Genomic DNA, 19,473 nt, shown 5'->3' with positions numbered 1-19,473 from the left:
GACAGCCGCGTGGTGTGAATAAATGAAAATGAAATTGGCTCCACTTTGTTGCCCCACCCTACCACCCTCCGCACCCAAGTAAAGAAGGCAATGTGTTTGCTTTTTACCATTTGGTGTCTTAATTATGATTGGAATTGGCGACGCCGCTCACTGCCACATTGCAAATTAATTTATCGATTTGCTAGCGGCCAATTTGCAAATTATGGCCACTAAACAATATCACATGCCTACACAAGTCTATATATTATTAAAGTGCACTTAGCGTCGACCAACCACCATTCTAGAAACTGTGCTGCCTCTATCTATCCAGTTATCATGGGTTATGTATTGAGTTATTTTAAGTTTGCTTTTAAAAAACTTAGTTAGACTAGTTTCCACGTATCTCATAATCATAATATTGATTTGTGCTCGTATTTAACTAAACTGAGATTAAAGTCACCAGCTTATGACTAACACTATATCAGAATTAATTTGTATATTTAAAAACAAGTATACAAATAAATTTGAGCTGGCGTAAATGACCCAAGTCGAATTTTTCCAAGTGGAGAATGTAAAATGCACATAGCTTACATTTATATACATTTTCTTCTTTTAAAATTGGCTGCTTGTGTGATTACACTTTAACGCCCTTTTTTTGTTGATAAACAAAATAAAAATGTATTTTTATCTGAAAATTGCCGGCCCTCTTAAAATGAGTGCTGAAACAGGTGTTGCCCAGCAAATTCAGCAGAATGAAAATGTTGGTAAATTGCCTCAAAGGGCTTCACGAGTCACAGTGAGCCGTTAAGAGCGGCAGCTGCCGTTGCATGCCACTCGTACATATTTGACACTCTACGGCAGCACATACACATTCACAGACTCAACACACACGCACAGAAACCTATTCGAAGTGCATGCAAAAAAAGACTCATGTGCACTTTGCCAAACAAAATAAGATTTATCGTTCATGTCGTAAATCGGGTGAGGTCCTACAACCCCTTGAACCGACAATATACAGGGCAGACTCTTGCTGTTGTTGTTATTGTTCTTTAAAAATAAATGCTTTTCCTTTTGCGTGTGCATTTTAATGGCATTTCAATTAAGCCGCAATTGAGCGTCATTGCGGTTGCTGCTCAGCGGGTTCGAATCCTGTATTGCGGGTTTGCCCTAACAATTCCTTTGCAGCAATTTTAAATGCGAATTTATTTGCTCAATTTTTGTAGATGGACAATCTGATGTCGAAGTGCAGCTGGTGGTGCCGAGGTATGTGGAGCGAGGCTCCAGTGCCACGTTCAAGTGTCGTCACAACGTGATACCGGAAATTCTTTTCAAGGTGAGTCGAATGCAAATAAATAAATAAATGGTAACTTTGATAGTTGTTCTTTAAATTCCACAGTATTAATGGTGCATGTTGCAATCACATTTAAAACTTTAAATTGAAATTGAAATGGCAGCCAAGACATGGCAACTTCTCTAGCCCTGTACTACTTTGTGTTGCAAGTGTAAGACATTGACAAAGACTAACCCCATCAGATGGGGTGCCGGTTGTATGCCAGATATTAACTATTGCAACAATCAAGAGAATCAGTTGTTAGGCAAAGGTTGCAAGCAATGAGCGGCGCATCGACCCGCAGAATTGGTAACTTCCGCCATAGTTTTGACTTTAGTTTTAGTTACAGTTACAGTTGCGACAATTAATTTCACTTCAAGTCTCTTATTACTGTCACGAAACATCAGGTAACACGCACAGGCATACGGCCCCGAAGGAAACGTCTTTGAATTCATGGCAAATGAGCTGCTTACTTTTCCTGCCACAGTTACCCAGGCGGTAGTCGACTGCCCGACTTAGTCAGCCTACGTACTTTCATTTTAGTTTCGAACTTTGTGGGACTACTACAAATTGTGGCATACAAATTCAAGGCCAAGCACAAGCACAAGCCCAGGCTCAAACGGAACCACAAGCAACAAAAGTGCCTGGATGTTAAGGTGGAACTTGATGTGGAGATGGAGGTTGTGCTTGAGGTTGTCGTTTTGTTCATTCTAAGTACCATAAAAGCATACAACTTTTATGGCGCAAAAATGCCACGATGTTAAGTGTTTTAGAAGCGTACAAAATATTGATTTTTTTGTTGCTTTTATTTTTATTTTTCGACAGTAGTTGCTTTGAAATTCTTCTAGCTAAGTACTAATAAATTTGTTCAAGTAAAGATCTTTTCAGCGAAAGTCCAGAATAATTTTTCTGTCCAGTTTATTATGTTGTGATTGTAAGAAAAAGTTATATTTTTGGTTGAGCTTGACATTTTCGAAATGATGTCGAAATTAAGTTAAAGTAAGTTGCTTTTGATTCAAAATGGGTATAAAAGGGTATGATGATTGAGGGTAACTGCATGGAACAGGCAGATGGAAGCATTTCTGGCCTCATTAAGTATATACATATATCCTTGTCCGTGTGAGTTCGCAGATTTCAGAGGCCATAAGAGCTAGAGAAGATGCGGAATATGGATTCTCGTATACCACGCGCAGATAAAGTTTGCTTCACTTTATCGATAACTGTATCCGTTTCTCGAATTTGGATACATCGAGCTCACTCGAGCACAGCATTCGGACATGTTCTTAAAATGAAAATCACGATTTGTGCTTAAAGTGGCATATGTATAGTTAAATGTTTTTGGTGTTGGTTTAAGAAACTGCTTGAAAATGTTTAAAGTACTGACAATAGCAACTTAAATTTTGAATGACCACGGGCAGTAATTTTGACGATTGATATCTTCCGCTGATTAATGTACAAATACGTATTCATTTTCGTGTTGATAGCAAAAAGGGATAATTTCGAAAAATTACCATTATTAATTTGTGAATTCATGAAGCGATAATCATAATTAGTATTCTATATTATATATAGGTATACGTTGATTGCCTATTGTATCATTTCGGTTAAGTGTGCCCTTATCTATATTAAAGAAAAACAATCAACAAATATAAACATTTTTTTTATATTTAGTCAGTTAACTACTTTACCGATGATATAGAAATATGTTATATGTATATATGCAACTAGCTGGAATTTCAAATATTAATAATATTATTTTTTTGGTAAGGAATCCGCTTGGGGCGTTTATATGATAGCCTGCTATTACCCGATAAGCCTATTTTGTATTTCTGTACTCTTACAAGTGTATATGCATGTATATCTGTAACGGTATATTTGCACAATTAGCTGGGCGGTAAAATAAACGCAGTATTTGCCATGTTTACATGCAGACATTATATTATTTGGCCAATTGTCCGTTTTGGTGGCTACAACCGCCTAGCAAGGGCTAATTAGTATAATTGTGTATATAAGCGAGTGTGCCAGCCACTCGGGCACCACACCGTAAGCCGGTTTTGATTCGAATTGTTGCACGAAGCGTGGCAAATTGTGTGGAAGTGGCACTAAAAAGGCAATTAAAACGCAAATGCGAACACGGTTACTCATGGAATTGAAGTTAGCCCCGTCGTCCGGCTTACACATGTTGGAGCATACTTTTGGGTGTACAAAAGCAACGCAAAAAAATATAAATTAAATAAACTAATTACACTGCGAATGACAGACGGGGCTGACGCTTCACATGCCGAGCACATAAGTGAGCTTTTGATTTGCCGACTGAGTACAAAAATAAGCGGGCTAATAAACTCAAACAAAATATACACAAAGTCAGACCACGCCACAGCGGACACGCCAAAGCCAACACATGTCAAACACACCAACACTAACAACAGCGGTAACAACAACGGCAGGAGCACAGCGATCCCTGCGGAGATGCAGTGGATGGAGTGGGGGACAGTGTTACAACCGCCAGATACTGTCGCAGTTGGGAGGGCTGTTTGATTACTTTGCTATACGCACATTGGCTATTATTATGAGTTCATGTCATATGAAGAGGAATTGCTTCAAAAATTTCCACAAGTGGCTGATAAAATTTGATGGGCATTTGAAGGGGGCCCTTGAACATGGTTATGTTCGACCGAATGGTTCAGTGGTTGCATGTTGATGTTTGCTTTGTCCCCACAATAGCACCATATACCAGAAGCGTGTACTTTATCGATCACAAGCGTGAGTAATGACGACATTTGCGGCCAAAATTGCGCATATGCCATGCCATACGCGGGCATATTCAATAAGGACATTAGTATTATTAACTAGCACGCACGCCATCAATGTAAACTGTATGCAGGACGTCAATTAAGCAGTTTGTCTCAATGCATTAAATATAAGCAAACGTTTCCATTTAATTGATCTGGTGCGTAAAACCAAAGCCTTAATATAAAGTGCAGTTAGTAAATAATGTAGATTTTATATTTTTAATCCGCACCATTTTTCTGCTTCACATCCTGTCCCCAAGGGTTGTCTCGCGCTCTGCCGCCCACCCCAAACTGTAAAACTTCTGCGCAATTCTAAGTTGCGCTTGCAAATTTATTTTTCGCTTACATTATGTGTTCATATTTGCTGAAGTCGCTTCTAGCCCGGCCCCCCTTGCCGCTATTTCACTGGGAGTTACTTTTTCCATTTATGTTGCTTCATAGATCCAGTTTTTAATTACGCAACCATCACGTCCCACCGGCACTTGTCCTAGCCTGCTCATGGCACTTCCCCCTCAGCCTGTTGGTGACGTTAGCTGGTGGCATTCCAATAGAACATTCTATTATTTACAGTTCTACAGATTAACGCGCATTTTAATTGTCGCTGCAAAAAGTTACGGAAACTTGTTGTAAAGTTAAATTGCATTGCACTTGTTTTGTACTTTTCATTTTATTTTCATTTGTTATTTGTTTTTCATTCACCATCGTTTGTCCAATTGTGCGGGCATGTATGCAATCAAATTGCTCATACAGGATTATTAACAGCTGCAGACTGAAGCAGTTAGTCAATCAATGTCAGAAACATCAGCGTGGCAACAATAAAATAGGAACACACCATTATTTTAATATGCTAAAATGTATTCGTTTGATTGCAGGTGACCTGGCTGAAGGTTGACAAGGGCAAATTCTTCGAGTTTATAAGTGGACGCAATCCACCGTTTCGGAACTCAACCATTGAGGGAGCTGAAATCGATGTAAGTAGTCACAAATTGCCTGGGAAGGGCGCACGAGAGCAGTTAACTTCAAGCAGCCAAAGATTAAATACCACTGTTAAATAAATAATAATATAAGTTTGACATAATAACTCTGTTCGCATTGATTGTTACCATGCTAGTCGACCAAATATGATTTATAATATTTTTGCCTAAACTTTCTTACGATTAACCAAGCAGGAAGGGATAATATAATTAGCCAAAGTATAATAATAAGATTATTAAGTCATAAATAGCATAATATTACTTCTTTGCAAACCAGTAAACTAAACCATTCAACTTAATTGAAAGTGTATTTTATAATTAAGTGAAATGTCAGCGATTAAAGCCAGCGTGTACTTAATTTTAAAATCCATTTGATCAGATAACTTTCATAGTTATCGTGATTAGAAATTAATATATTATTTTGTGTTTGTATTTGAGCGCTAAATTATCTTCTCAAAATGATAACGATTATTATTATACAATTATAGCCCGGTCGAAAAGAAGTCATTAATACAAGATTAATGCATAACGAGCCAATCTGTCCGCAATTCTTGGAAAACCAATTAAGGCGTCAATAAATAAATAATTTAGACTGAAGCACAGAAAATCTTATGGATACATATTTCTGGCCTTAACCATTACATTGCGAAATCTGCGCCGACTGTAACAGCTGTCGAGAGCCATTTAGCAAGATTGCAATTAATTATCATGCCCTTACGTATAATACTATAGCAGGCCGATAACTAGAGTTATTGGCTAATGATGCTCTTATTAAAGTAAGTCATTAAATTGGTTTTCCTCTCTCGCCACAGTGGGAGCACTCGAACGAAACGCAAGTAACCCTCAAGGATGTGCAATTCGACTTGTCGGGCCAGTTTTTCTGCGAGGTTTCAACGGACACTCCCATCTTCACCAAGGCCAGTGCTGATGAGCTAATGAGCGTTTTCTGTGCGTAACAATTGTCGAAACAATTTCAACTGGCCGACCCTAATTGCTGTTTCTTTGTATTCTAATGCCGTTTATAGTGCCTCAGACAGGGCCACCCACCATAAAGTTCCGCAAACGTACACCCTTCGCAATTGGCGAGAAGCTCTTCGCCTTGTGCAACACTACCCGCGGACGCCCCGCCCCCCACGTTACATGGCTTATCAATGGGAAAAAGGTGTGTATTTGTAACATCTGTTCATCTACCTGATTGCATTGTCACAACGGCTGGTAAATTGTTTGCACCTGAATTTTATTCGTTGAGCAATCAGGAGAGTGGATAAGAATTCACAATTACAATATGTTGTTTCGCCAGAGCGGATATTATAAGAATATACATATATATATATATATATATAGATTATGAAATGACTGCCAGGGGACGACACAATGCCAGTGCTGGTGCATTAAGATTAACATCAGTTTAAGCCATTTTATAATTATAGCCTACATGCGCGGCTCGCGGAGCTTTCATTTTAATTACACAGACTCTGACCCCGTCCGAGACGCTTAGTCAGTGTGGGTCAGCAGCTGCTCCTCGGCAACAACAATAACAACAACCACAACCGACAACAGCATGAGACGAGGGAATGGGAAATGAAATATAAATAAATTTATTATATCTACCGCTGGCGCACAGAATATGGTAAACTCTAAAATTAAATTTATTCATAAACCAGCACCCCGTCGGCCACCATCTGCCCGGGCATCGTAACTGTGTGGCTTTCAAGGATGTAACTGCGAATGGGGGCAGCAGTGGGTTGGGAGGAAGGGAATGTTGTGAATGATGGGGGATTTGACCGCTGTGTTATGATCCATTTTTAATTTGCAGCCGTATGCAAAAAGTTTGACATTGAAATGACTTTTATTCTCACTTTATTTAACATTGCAAGCTAACATTATTATTATGCCACCCGCCATTCTGAACTGTTGACAGGTTGAGGATAAGTTCGTGCGCACCCATCATGTGTACTCCTTCAATGGCAAGCACCAGCGCCGCACGCAGCAGCACCAGCAGACGCAGCTGAGTCAGCAGCAACTGCAACACTACTATCAGCAGCAATACTACAACCAGTACCAGCCCCAGTATCATTTGCACCACTACATCGATCGCTATGACAAGAGCCTCCGCTTCGGGGGCGCGCGTCCAGGAGGTGAGTAAGCCACAACTTCTCTCATTAGCAAGTTTGCAATCATTTGTCCTTATGCCCTTTAAGTAAGCATCTCATTTGAGAGTACTTAACAAAAGTAGTAGATTAGCAGAGCATTATTAATTGTGGTAGATTATATTATATATTTTAATATTAAAAACACAATATTGAAATGACAATTGAAGTTTGCAAATATGTGTATTCCCATTATATACTATATTGACAGAAAAGGATATTTTTTATTTAGTATGTCAGTATGGTAAAGTACTCAGCTGGATGGATACCATACCTTTCGCATTTATAACTTGTAAAAAAAGATATAAAAAATTAAAAAATATATAGGTAGAGTATATATTAGTTGTAGAGCATCTTAATAAATGGTCACAGAAGACGGAGCACAAAAAGTGCAAATATGTAACTATTTCGAGTTTGTCATTGAGTGCAGAGCCAGCAGCATTGCTCGTTTGCAGTTTGCTGCAACGTTTACTTTAATTGGCCCGATTCTGATTGTTACTCTTGACTCCTGACATTGCAGATGAATTCTCGCAGTATGCGCCGCATCATGGGCACGACGGACATGGACATCATGGCGGTGGCGGCGGCGGTAGCTTCTACAACAATCCGTATAGCTCCTTGGCCAATTATCACGACATTGGTGAAATACATGAGATACACCAGCGCAACTATGACATGAACAAGAAGCATATCGACTTAAAGAAGCAACAGATGGAGATGAAGAAGCACAGGTTAGTCTCGACCCGGGCCATTAATCAAACCAGCCCGTCCCTGGGGGATGCTTGGCATAAACTGAATTTTATTTATGGGGTTTACAAATTAAAACGCAGCAACTTTTAGCCGTCCAAAGCAAAGCATACGACGAGCTGCTCCTAAAAGTATGCAAAAGTTTTTCACCCATTATCCCATACCATACCTAAAACACTTTACACCTTTCCCATACTTGGTCCTCCAGCGGGTTACCCTTGGTTACCAAGCCAGCTGCTCAGTGCCCAGCACAAACTTTTCATATTCTTATCAATTTCCCCAGGTTGCGTGTGTGGCGTGTTTATTAAAGTTTTCTTATCTATGGTCTAAAAGGATTTGGCTTGTGCATGTGCCGCGATGTTGGCACATTGTTAAAACCGTCTGTCTGACTGGCTGCCAGTGCTCATTCCACATGCCCGATACCTTTGTGCCTTTATTGTGGATCGTATAAATACATTTTGTGGCAGGGAGCATTTCTCCTTCTCGCCAGCCATCCACCACGTTGCCTGTTGAAAATGTTAGCGTTGCGCTATTGGAAGTGAAACGTAAATGAATGTAATAAATTATTTACGCTCACCTGTGATATTAAAAATCAAGAAGAAAAACTTTTCCAATATACTAACTTTTTCAGCTCAAGTTTCAAAGCCATGAGCATGCGTATACATATACAGGTGTGTGCTTAAGTGTGTGTATGTAAGTTGAAGTATGATGGTGCTGAATTGTGTATGTGCTGCTAGTGTAATGACAGGCAAAACCAGAGTTCGCCCGGCTGCTGCACTTGGTCTTTGAAGTTGTGTAAATATTCAAGCGCCAAACTGAAGTACGCATTACAAATATGCCACACACATATATGGCTATCGTAGAGTCCAGCTCTGAAATGGCCATAGCATAAAGTGCCATATCAAAACAATAGAGTAGCAGTAGAGCATGCCAAGACATCTGTGAGATAATTATACAAATGCAGCTTATGCCGTCAGCCTAAAGTCAACTCAATACTCTCATTTAGACAATCGGCATTTCAGATGACAATTTTGCAGTTATTTTTGTATCAAAATATGGTCGCTTACTGTATGACAATTTTGCAGCTGTTTCACACATCAATCCTAACCTCAAACTGTTTTAAACAGCATTATATAACTATGCCAGGTTGCCAGAAAAGCTTTCAGCGAAATTACACATAAGCCCTACAGCATGTAAGCATGCAACACACACATACACACACACACACACACTAATTTCCATTTTCGAATTGTGAGTGCTGTGTGTGTTTTATTCACAGAAAAGCCACTTGGTGAATTGATTCTTAAGTGAACCTTGATTAACTGTGGCAACATTTCCTTACCAGGCAATCGGATCACGCTAATTGCATTTGCCGTGTGCAAATGTGAAATCAAAAGCAAAGTAAAAACATTTTATGTATAATTTGCCACAATTCATAGTGCAGCGCATGTGTGTGCTGCTTGTGTGTGGGAAACTAATTTTGCTGAATACTTAACGTTAATAAGCAATAATTTATATACAAAGTGCACGAGCTCGCTCACGAGAGCAGAGCATAAGCTAGCCAGATGGCTACGGGTGCGAGGCACCTGCGTAGTGCCCTTTCTAGCCTTGAAAGTACCACACAATGTATACAGGGTGCCATTGAAAATTAAAAACTATGAAATTGTTTAACTGAGAAAATGTTAAGGTTAACAAGCACTGTTGACTAATGACTCTACATGGTTTTAATGAAATGTCATCCAAATTTGTATGACCATTTGTTAAGATTAAGATTAAGATGGATGCACATCCATCAAAATGGGAGTCTGATAAGGTCTCTAGTTAACACTCTGGCTGGAAAACACCCTGTGTGGATTTTATTCATAGTTTCTTTTACAGGCTGCACAATATTTACGAATGTGTGTACTACGGGGGGCGTAATTGCTGGCACACCCACTAGTTAAACTTGGCGAATATTTATGCAACACTCGAACATGAAGTAAAAAAAAAACTATAAAATGCGCAAGCACCAACAGCAACCAACAAAAGCAAAAGGTAGCAAAAAACAGTCACGTTTATGCAACAGTGTTCATAAATTGCAGAGTGTATGTGTGTATGTGTATGTGTGTATGCGTCGTGACGTGTACTGCGATGTTTATTAAGTTTATGCTTAATATACTCCACAACAAACACACACACGTATGTGTATGAGAATGTTGGCATGGGCTTGTATGTGTGCGTTATATATGTTATTTTATGCAAATGAAATGCAAGGGGGACCAGAGCAGCGACCTTGCAGCACTTATGAGAGTATATCGAGTATGCGCCATGTGTGCCATTGGTCATACAGCATAATTAACCGCCTAATGTGATGAAATAATTGGCGCCATTTCAAACACAGGCATTGAAACGCTGTGATGCCCTCCACATTGAGTTGCACATTGCCTCATTAAACAGATGAGTGAATGGCAGCCATTTGGTTGCAAGTTTTGTTCAACTGCTTGACTTGAATACCCTTTAAGAATGCAGCATGAAAGCAAAAACTTTGTAACAATAAAAACACAAAAACAACAGCAGCTGCAGTAGAAGCAGCAACAGCAACAGTGGCACGGCCATAAAGGGCATAACACGTAGCGGTGAATGTGCACTCGTGTGTGGCAGGACGACAGCGGGGGCGGGGGGACGGACGTCAGAGAAAGGTGGCTCTTGCACAGGAAACTCAGTGAGGCAAGGGCATATGAATGGGGCATTTTATGCAGTCAAAAAGTAGTTTACACGCTGTTGCACAATTTATGTTTGTGCAACACGTAAGTCCATTGTGCCAAACACAAGCTAGCCGAGATAAATGCATACATATGCATGTACAGGATATCTATGTGTACCAAAGTGTAAATGTGCATGTCTATTTAGGGTGTTGAACATGCAGCCTAAATGCCTACCTTTTGTGCCATCTCCTTTATTTCTTTCAATTGCGAACATAAGAACAACAACAAGTTTCAATGTTGTAAGACTTGTTTTACAACTAACCCATAATAGTGCTTAAAGTCTAGATGTTGATTAACAATGTGATATTACTTGTACATTTCTAGTGTTTTACAGCTAGTAAAGAGAATTGCAATAATTAATAACAAAAACATAAAAACATGTAAATATGTATATATAAATATATAAAATATATATAAATATATATATACATCACTTTGCATCACAATATTAATATTAACGATGATCGTAAAAATAATTTTGTATAGTTTGATGGCTACCTAAATGACATACCAAATGAACTTTGTTTTCTTATTGTTACTGTGTGTCAGATTTTCGTTGCTCTACTTCGCAAAGGGCGCACCCTTAAGTGCAGCTTGTAATTTTCATTTAATTTTCAGTGTGGTTTTCGTCTTTCGTTTGTTTTTTTCGTGTGCTGAAAATGCCACTGAGTTGACCCTCAAAAGGGCGGCCATTAAATGTCGCGACTCGGCGACTTGAGGCGCAAGAAATTGCCTGTGTGGCATTGAGGCAGTGGGGCAGTGTGGCCATAATTAGCTGGTCTCTGCCGTTGATCGCGTGTGTGGCAGTAATCCTTTAGGGCGGGTCAGCAGTAGCCGACGCGAACGTGTCATAAACCGAGCCACTAATTGTGAACGAGGGATTCAGTGAACTGGGCAAGGGGATACTGGAAGCGGCTTATAGGAATGCCTGGCACAGTTGGCAATCGCTTTAATTTCAGGCCAGTTTTAAGCCAGGCCAATGCCAGTGCGCTTTTAGTTTTAATTGCTGGCGCCGTGGTCAGCGGAGAGCAGGGGTAAGTGCTTGCTGATACCAGCTAGAACAAGACGCTGAAATTGTATACGCTATTAATCAGAATGGGGGAGTAACAACAACAACCACTTTAACACGAACAATAACTGCAGCGATAATACATAAAATTAAATTTGTATTTTATAACGTACATTAAGAACAAAACTTAGTATTACAATTTGGCTGATTTAGAAGAGTGGCCCCGCCCACTAGGCATTTTTCACAGGCAAATAGTTGGCACTAGGTGGCGCAGCTGCTGGTGCTAAGTATTCAGCGGGTGCTTCCAGTTCGGCGACAACAGAGCCCACGCTACCATTGCCACCAATAGCATCAATGCTAATGTCTCCTCTGCGCTCATCCAGCTGCAGTGGCTGTTGATTTCGTTGCCCATCCGGCTTGGTGGCAAAGTCTAGCACGGGCGCAATGCCAGGGTTGTGAGAGGTGGAGGAGCCGCCCAAGCGATCGTATTCCTGCTGAATGGTGCGCTGTGCATTTATCGCGTCCTCGGGAGTGCGATATTTGACAAAGTGCACCTCGGGTTTCTTGGCATTCATGTGGTTGAGGTTCTGCAGCCTGTTGGCAAGACTGGAGAGATCGCCCTGCTTGGTCAGCACATATATGGCAGTCTGTTGCTCTGCCGACTGTTTGGCCAGTTGCAATGCAGCGTTCTCCAGTCCCTTATTCTCAGGTGCACGGATGAAGAGCACGCGTAGATTGCGCTTCAGTGATGCAGCTAAGTCGTCGACGCTTCTACTATCCTCGAAATCAGCTTCAGGTGCTGTGAAGGTGAAGAACTCTTTATTGAACTCTGTATTGATGTAATCTGATTGGCTGTTGGGCGCATAGTCTGTAGATGAGCCACCAGTCAGAGAGACTCCACTATGCTTCGCTCCGTAGTTATATCCGCTCTCACCTGCATTGGCTGTCGCCAGCAGAGCTAAGACCTGCCACAGAATTTAAATCAATTAAACTGTTCAAAATCAAAAACTGGGAAATCTCTGCTAAGCTTACGATAAATTCACGCATTTGTCTGTGGCGCTTCAAAGTCCAATTTCCGATGCAGTGTCAACGCTTGTCACCCAGCGTGATTACGCCTCGAGATGCGAAAAGCGTGTGATGATGGCCAAGCAATCGATGGGCGTTTTTATAACCGGCAGTAATATGCCAGCCGCCCATTGGATCTGCAGATTTGTGCAGATTGCGCAGTCGGTGGCCGTTGTGTGTGGCTATTGTTATTTTGGACGCTCATCCACCTTATGGCTTTTGGAGTTTTGTAAATGACGTAAAATGCTAAGGTGGCCAGACATATCCGCTAACGAATTAGTTTGCATAAATCAAAAACCTTTTGCAAATTTCGCTGCATCAAGCGAACCGAAGCGAACTCAGACGATATGAAAAAAACAAGTGAAACGCCAGTTTGAGAGATTTGACATTCCCGCCAAACGCATAGGTAACCCATATGAGGCAATGACAAGCGGTATTCGCGTGGTTAGCACGAAATTTGCATTCTTGGCCACTTTGTGGAGTCATAATTAATTAATTTTAAGCATCAACGCATTTGCAAAATATCACTGCAATATAACAGCAACAAAAACAGTAAATGTCAAAACTGTTACATGGGCAATGATTCGGAAATTGAGCTGATACCTAAAATATGCACGCTAAATATTTCATCGATTAGCATCACAATAACGGTGGGAACTGACTGCCACAAACCACAAATCAATGCGACAATAAGCCGTTTCGTTAGCTTAAGCCCACTGTAACTGTATCTGTTGTTTGGCCCAAACAGCAATGCCATTTCGTAAAATTACAAGAAAAAAACCCAACCCACGACTGTATTTATGTAAATTAATAAGCGCCGCTTGAGGCAGCGTTTAATAGTTAACCATCAATTCAGCGTTTTATATCTATTTATTTTGGTGTTGTTTTTTTTTTGTTTGTGCATATAATTAGTGGTATCACATAAACATATAATATACACTTTGTTTACTTTTGTTTGTATGTGCTTAAAACTGATTGGTCACGGGACGCTTCCATTTTCATTAAATGGATTTTCACAGTTCGTGTCTTCATTTAAATGTGTCTAAAATCAAGATTCAAGATTTATTTTTATTACTCTATTATGCATTTTTATTTACGCATATAAATTGGCCTTTAGAGTTTTTTTTTTTAATAGCTATTAAAATGTATATAATATAATAAATTCAATACTTCACGTTCCCTTTCAATCGCACCCACAAGAAATTTAAGTATAAGTTTTATGTGAAAAATGTGGTATACTTTTACCCGCATTCGTTTTGGATGTTTTTGGATTCGAAATACTATTGCATTGTCTTAGGCTTATTGATTTTGCAAACCGACAGTGCCTGCAAAGAGTTAATGCACAAGTTGAATCTTAAGCAAAACATTTCTTTTGGTAAATATCGATTGCTACTTATATTTATGATATTGTCATCCTATTGCTACGAAATGAAGGTTTGCACAATTAAAGAGAGCAAAAATAGAAAGCTAAAAAAGTCTTATGCGAACGGTTCCAAATGGAGTCAACACTTAACACGTCATCCTTGACGAATTTGTTTACAAGCTGCAAGAAAATCAATAGAAATGCAATTAAGTTAATTACGGGAATGTGAGCTTCAAAAGTGGCATACGTGTTTACTTATGTAGCCACTCGTCTATGTATGTGTGTATTCAGTATATTAACGATAAATGCGCAATTAAGCAAATTAGCCCATTGAAGGCCACATGAAGTAAATTTAAAACTAGCAGTGACGAAGCAGGAGGCAAAAACAATTGCAGAGTGCATAATTATGTCCCAAGGGCAACTGTCAGCAAACTGAGAGACATTGTCAATCGGGATGGATCGACAATTGTCATACCTATATTTTGTCAGCAAACTTTTTTAAACATGAGCATGAACAAAATGCTTTAAGATTTGTCCGCTGTTGATTTTCCGATCGATTTTGGCAGCGTTCACAGTCTCCGGAAAAGGACTGTTCCAATGGAAAGTGATGCCTTTTGGATTTTGAGCTCTTCTATTAAATCATTACATTAAACACATTATCTATATTTACGTGCTTTTAGTGTAAGGAGAATGCCCCACTATCAGATGTTCTGTACCTAGGCTTATCTTTCGAGCCACTAATATGTTTTAACTCTCATAATGAAAAATCGTTTAATCGTGTATCTTCTTCAATTGTATTTGCTTACCAACATGAATCTAACCTTTTCATCCATTTAAATAAATGCAAAACTGATGAGCGAGAACACTCTCTCCTCCATTCTTTCATCGCTTCCCTGCACGCCAAGGCACTTAGCAGTGCATAAATTATTCAGAATACTGGAATGCCGCGACGAGACATAAAATCTTTTGCTGTCAGTGTCAGTTATAATTTCATGCCCATGACAGTTACCGTTGTTGCTCCCCACGACCTCAGTTGACCCAATTGTAGACCGACTGAACTTATAACCGGCGCTTGTTGGCGTGTGCTTTTATACTCTGCTGTAAGAGCTAAAAAAATGTATTGATTTTAAATGTTTTTTACGGCCTTTTCAATTTGATGATGTTGCTAAAAATATATTATTGGTTGTAAGAAGTGTATAAAGCAGTCGGAATTGACAATCATCCATTAGGTCTTGTCAAATTTGAATGTAAGTCACTGTCAATCACAAAACATTATTTTTGAGTAGTTAATTCGAGTCGAGGTGGAGCTACCTCAAAAGTGATTTGACAAGAAAATTTGGAAATGTTGCGCCCGAATCGAAAAGCACTTTTAGCCGAGGGCAAAGATTTGCGTTTCGTTTCGTTATTCGTTGCAGATTTCGAAAGTTTGCAAAAAGTTGAGCTACTAATCTGGTGGTGTTTGCCCTGCTCGCTCTTAATGCTGTAGCCAACTTGCGGTTAGTTCAGCTTCCGGTTTTCGATTACAAAGGACTTTTAATATAAGAAATTCATGGGATTTGGCACGTAGCTGTTGCTTTGTTTCCACTTAAGTTACTTTCCTTGTTTCTCATGAGAGTCCTTGTTTCCGAAATGAACTGGCCGGTATATCGAGTTGCTGTGCATAGTTGTGGGTGTGTTAAAGACTGGGGTAACTCTACCATACATTTCTAAAAGGTTTTCTTGTGTTATGCGCTGCCTCTGTGCCTTTAACTCATTTGGTTGCGTTTGTTAGCAATATTAGTCTGAAACCCTTGCCGCTGGTGTAGCAGACACATAAGCCAATAACAGCAGCAGCAGCAGACAACATGATATTCCAATTAATTAGGTGTATTTCCCAAATTATCGCCTTGGGCATGGCTACGATAGGACCAGGCCAAGAAAATGGCTTTGCATGTCAGCACCAAGTTAACATATGTTGCCAAACAGTTAAAGGTATAAATTAAAGTGTCATAGTATTTTCATAACTTGTCTGCTACAAATATTTAAAAAGTGTTCGCCGGTGCCCGCATTTCCTCTTGATTTGCATTGCTTTGCAAGTTTGTTATGTTTTCAACTTCTGCATCCTGGCTGCGTCGATTGTAGTATTCCCAGTGAAAAGTACGCTGCATACGGAATTTGATTAAGACAACAAGTATGGCAACAGTAATGCCACACAACGACAACAACACCAATAACATGCAGTCACATTGATGATGTTTCAGTTGCAGCTGTTGCTTGCCTCAATGCTGCTCCGCTTCCTTCAGCTGGTCCTGCCGCTGCAACTGCCAGGCACGTCAACGCATCGCTGTCAAAGGATTATGCGGATATTGTGCATTTACTTTGAATTTTGCCCGGCATTTGTTTGTGCTCTTAGTTAAACTAGCTTACTGTTGATGCTGATGCTGTCTGCCAGCAGATGGCTTTTCTTGTTATTGTATTGCTTTTGCTGCTGTTTCTTAAGTTCTTCCCCGGTGGCAATGTGTTGGAATTGTTTGTTTTCTTGAGCGTGAAGTGCATACAGTTCCCATGATTCCTCGAAGCTGCTTAACTTTTAGAAAATGGGAGAATATGAATTTTAAAATATTTCAGTTGTTAAAAGGCAGTTCGCTTAAATATTGCATTTTCTTAACATTGAACTGTAGTTACTAGATTAGATAATAAGTCTTTTCTTCTTTTCGACCAACAACTGCAGATAGTCTTATGATATCGTTGCATTCCCCCTGCTCATATTGTTCAGCTGGCTAACAACTGGCGGAAGCATCTCAAGAGTAGCACACACACAATCACAGTGTTTGTACATGTACATGATATCTCTTGTGGGCCCTGAAAATTGTACTGCGCATCCTTTGGCTCCGTCAAGGATGCTTGCATTTCCACTCCAAGCTACACAATATTTACATATTATTTTCAGATACTGTGCAGCGTTTGCTTAGAAATTTGAATATACTCTTGCAGCCGCATCAATGTAAATGATTTAATTGCTTAAATTAGACGGAAATAAGCTTATTACTTCCGCTTGAAATGTCATCTCCTAAAATTTTTAAAAACCTCTTAGTTTGTTGTTTGCTTGCGCCACTGTACAATTAAAGCCCAATGACACTGGGCCTTTAAACTAACACAGCTGACAATTGGTTTGCCAGCACATTGGATGCATAAAACTTTATGGTCCCCACATTATTTTCTCTCAAGTGTCGGCTCACGCATTGTGCGTGTATGAGTTTCTGTGTGTGTGTGTATATGTCTTGTGGGTAAGCAGGTAATTTCGCAGTCATTTTGCATTTGTAATAAAGCAACACGTCGTCACAGACGTCGACGCTCGCACGCACGGTTGAGGTAATTACGAAGCCGCCGCAGCCATCGAAATCTCGCCGTGCAACTCGAACTCATTTATATGCCGCGCAGGCTTCTTATCAAATATGAAACAAAGTCGTAAAGGATAATTGGACTTTCAATGTGTGAATGATGTATGCCCACACGGTAAAATCCCTTAGAAATTGTCGCGAAAGTTTAGCAATTCCACTTTAAAATTTGTGTATGTAGCTTATAGTGTTTGATGTACTTCATTTAATCAGTAAAATTGAGTATAGTGAAGGAAAGTAACTAATTGTAAGTGCATAGTTGCGATGGTGAGCTCTCCAGTCAATATTTTATGAATCATTTAACAGGTGTAAATTTGGTGGAAATATTTATTTAATATTTATTAAAATATTATTTAATGAATAAATAAAGAAATTAGCTAAAATTGTTGTCTGCTCTCAATTGAACCAACGAATTTCAGGTTTATATAATATTTAATAAATATCGTTTCAAGACTATTTTTAGGAACATTTTTCATTATTGGGACATTTTTTCACATACACGCAGTAAAGCAGAGATATTCACACCATGACCTTAACATCGATCCAAAGACAATTTTGCCAGCCACATTGTAGTGAGCAGCAGATTGTGTGGTCAACTACAAATAAGTTTATAAAAGTAGATTGTATTTTAATTCGTTTTAGTACGTGACCGGCATGTGGAAACTTGCCCATGTTTGGATTATCGTATTCTCGCACATCAATCATAAAATGCAAATATTTACGATTTTATTTGTGCGCAAATTGCTGGTGTTTGGCACATTAAGCTCAGGCATAGTGCTGCTGATGGTCATTCCGAATGATTCTCACCTCCAGGAACATTTTTGACCTTTCCCACTCACGTTCCATTCCCATCTTTTTCAGAAATTCAAACCGCAAATTTCGTCGTCATATTACCGAAAACGCGCTGGGCATTATACGCAGCACTTTGAACAGCGGCGGATTTGGGCCACAGGCACCCAACTTGAACAAGGAATTGGGCATCCCGTCGAATTCAGGACCCATGAACCAGCTGGCGGCTGGCTATCAGCGTCCGCTGTCTCATCCTGGCGGGGGCAGTGGTGTGGCTGCGGCAGCCGCTGCAGTCACAGCAGCGCAGCAGGAGAAGGGCATGTTCAGCATTAGTCAGCTTAATCTGGACATAACGGATCAGCATGTTGGCAGCAATGGGCGCATGGAGATCACATGCCTCTCAACGATACCAGCGACTATTGGGCAGGGAGAGCAGTATGCTGATTACAAAACGTATTCGGTGAAAGGTGAGTGCCACAACGCACACCGTATGCGTGATATGCATATAAGTATTACCATGTATATATGGGAATAAGTATGTAAATGATATACAAGTATATATGTACAATATATATTTATTGTACACTGCGTGTAATATTATGCAAGCAAAATATTTGTTTTGGGCTTCGCTTCGTAAAATTGCTCCAGCAATGAGCTCATCAAAAATGTAGCTGGTTTGCATAAGGGCGGGGCTGGCCCAAGGTGACTGTGGATTATGGAATGTCGGAAGGAATCTCTGCCGAATTTATACAAAATAAATTAGCATTGTACGGCTGCTGGGTTAGACTAAATGCGTGCCCATTGTTATTGTTATGTTTGCCTTCATCATGATGACTCTCATGTAGACAAGAAAACCAAAAACACCAAACACCACAAAAGGCACAGGAACAATTTCACATTGAATCGAAAAACAAAAGTCAACGTTGCAACGCTGTTGGCATTTTGAATTTTTGAAATGTAGCCGTAATTTATATTTCTGTCATTGTCGCTTTACAGTCAAATAGTCAGCTGCTTCCTAAGCCCACCTCCACTCCCATTTCACGCTGTTTGGGCGTGTGTCACCTATTTTGTTTGCCTACGTTTAACTTTCGCTTAATGGCACCCGCACTCCTGCATCGCTAGGAGGGATAACAAAAGTTAATTCATATATTTAC

General features: G+C 39.8%; 2 protein-coding genes across 2 annotated transcripts in view; one reads left to right on the top strand and one right to left on the bottom strand.

Annotated features, from left to right (window-relative positions):
- Positions 1–19,473, top strand: part of LOC6564439 — a 38,440-nt gene that overhangs the window by 17,174 nt on the left and 1,793 nt on the right. Inside the window, exons 2-8 of the mRNA XM_032737609.1 lie at positions 1,203–1,312; positions 4,974–5,072; positions 5,888–6,023; positions 6,101–6,237; positions 6,997–7,213; positions 7,746–7,956; positions 18,392–18,786. Coding sequence (XP_032593500.1) covers positions 1,203–1,312; positions 4,974–5,072; positions 5,888–6,023; positions 6,101–6,237; positions 6,997–7,213; positions 7,746–7,956; positions 18,392–18,786 — 1,305 coding nt within the window. The remainder of the gene's footprint in view (positions 1–1,202; positions 1,313–4,973; positions 5,073–5,887; positions 6,024–6,100; positions 6,238–6,996; positions 7,214–7,745; positions 7,957–18,391; positions 18,787–19,473) is intronic.
- LOC6563280 lies at positions 11,949–12,774 on the bottom strand. Its single transcript, XM_043215116.1, has 2 exons — positions 12,758–12,774; positions 11,949–12,690 (listed from the first exon to the last, which is right to left on the bottom strand). The coding sequence occupies exons 1-2, from the start codon at positions 12,770–12,772 to the stop codon at positions 11,956–11,958; spliced, it is 750 nt and encodes a 249-aa protein (XP_043071051.1). The 5' UTR covers positions 12,773–12,774; the 3' UTR covers positions 11,949–11,955.

Source organism: Drosophila grimshawi, unplaced genomic scaffold (genome assembly GCF_018153295.1).
Source record: "Drosophila grimshawi isolate 15287-2541.00 unplaced genomic scaffold, ASM1815329v1 contig_311, whole genome shotgun sequence".
In the NCBI taxonomy this organism is placed as follows: domain Eukaryota; kingdom Metazoa; phylum Arthropoda; class Insecta; order Diptera; family Drosophilidae; genus Drosophila; species Drosophila grimshawi.
Note: the sequence above shows the minus strand (reverse complement) of the source record. Positions and strands in the feature narration are given on the sequence as shown.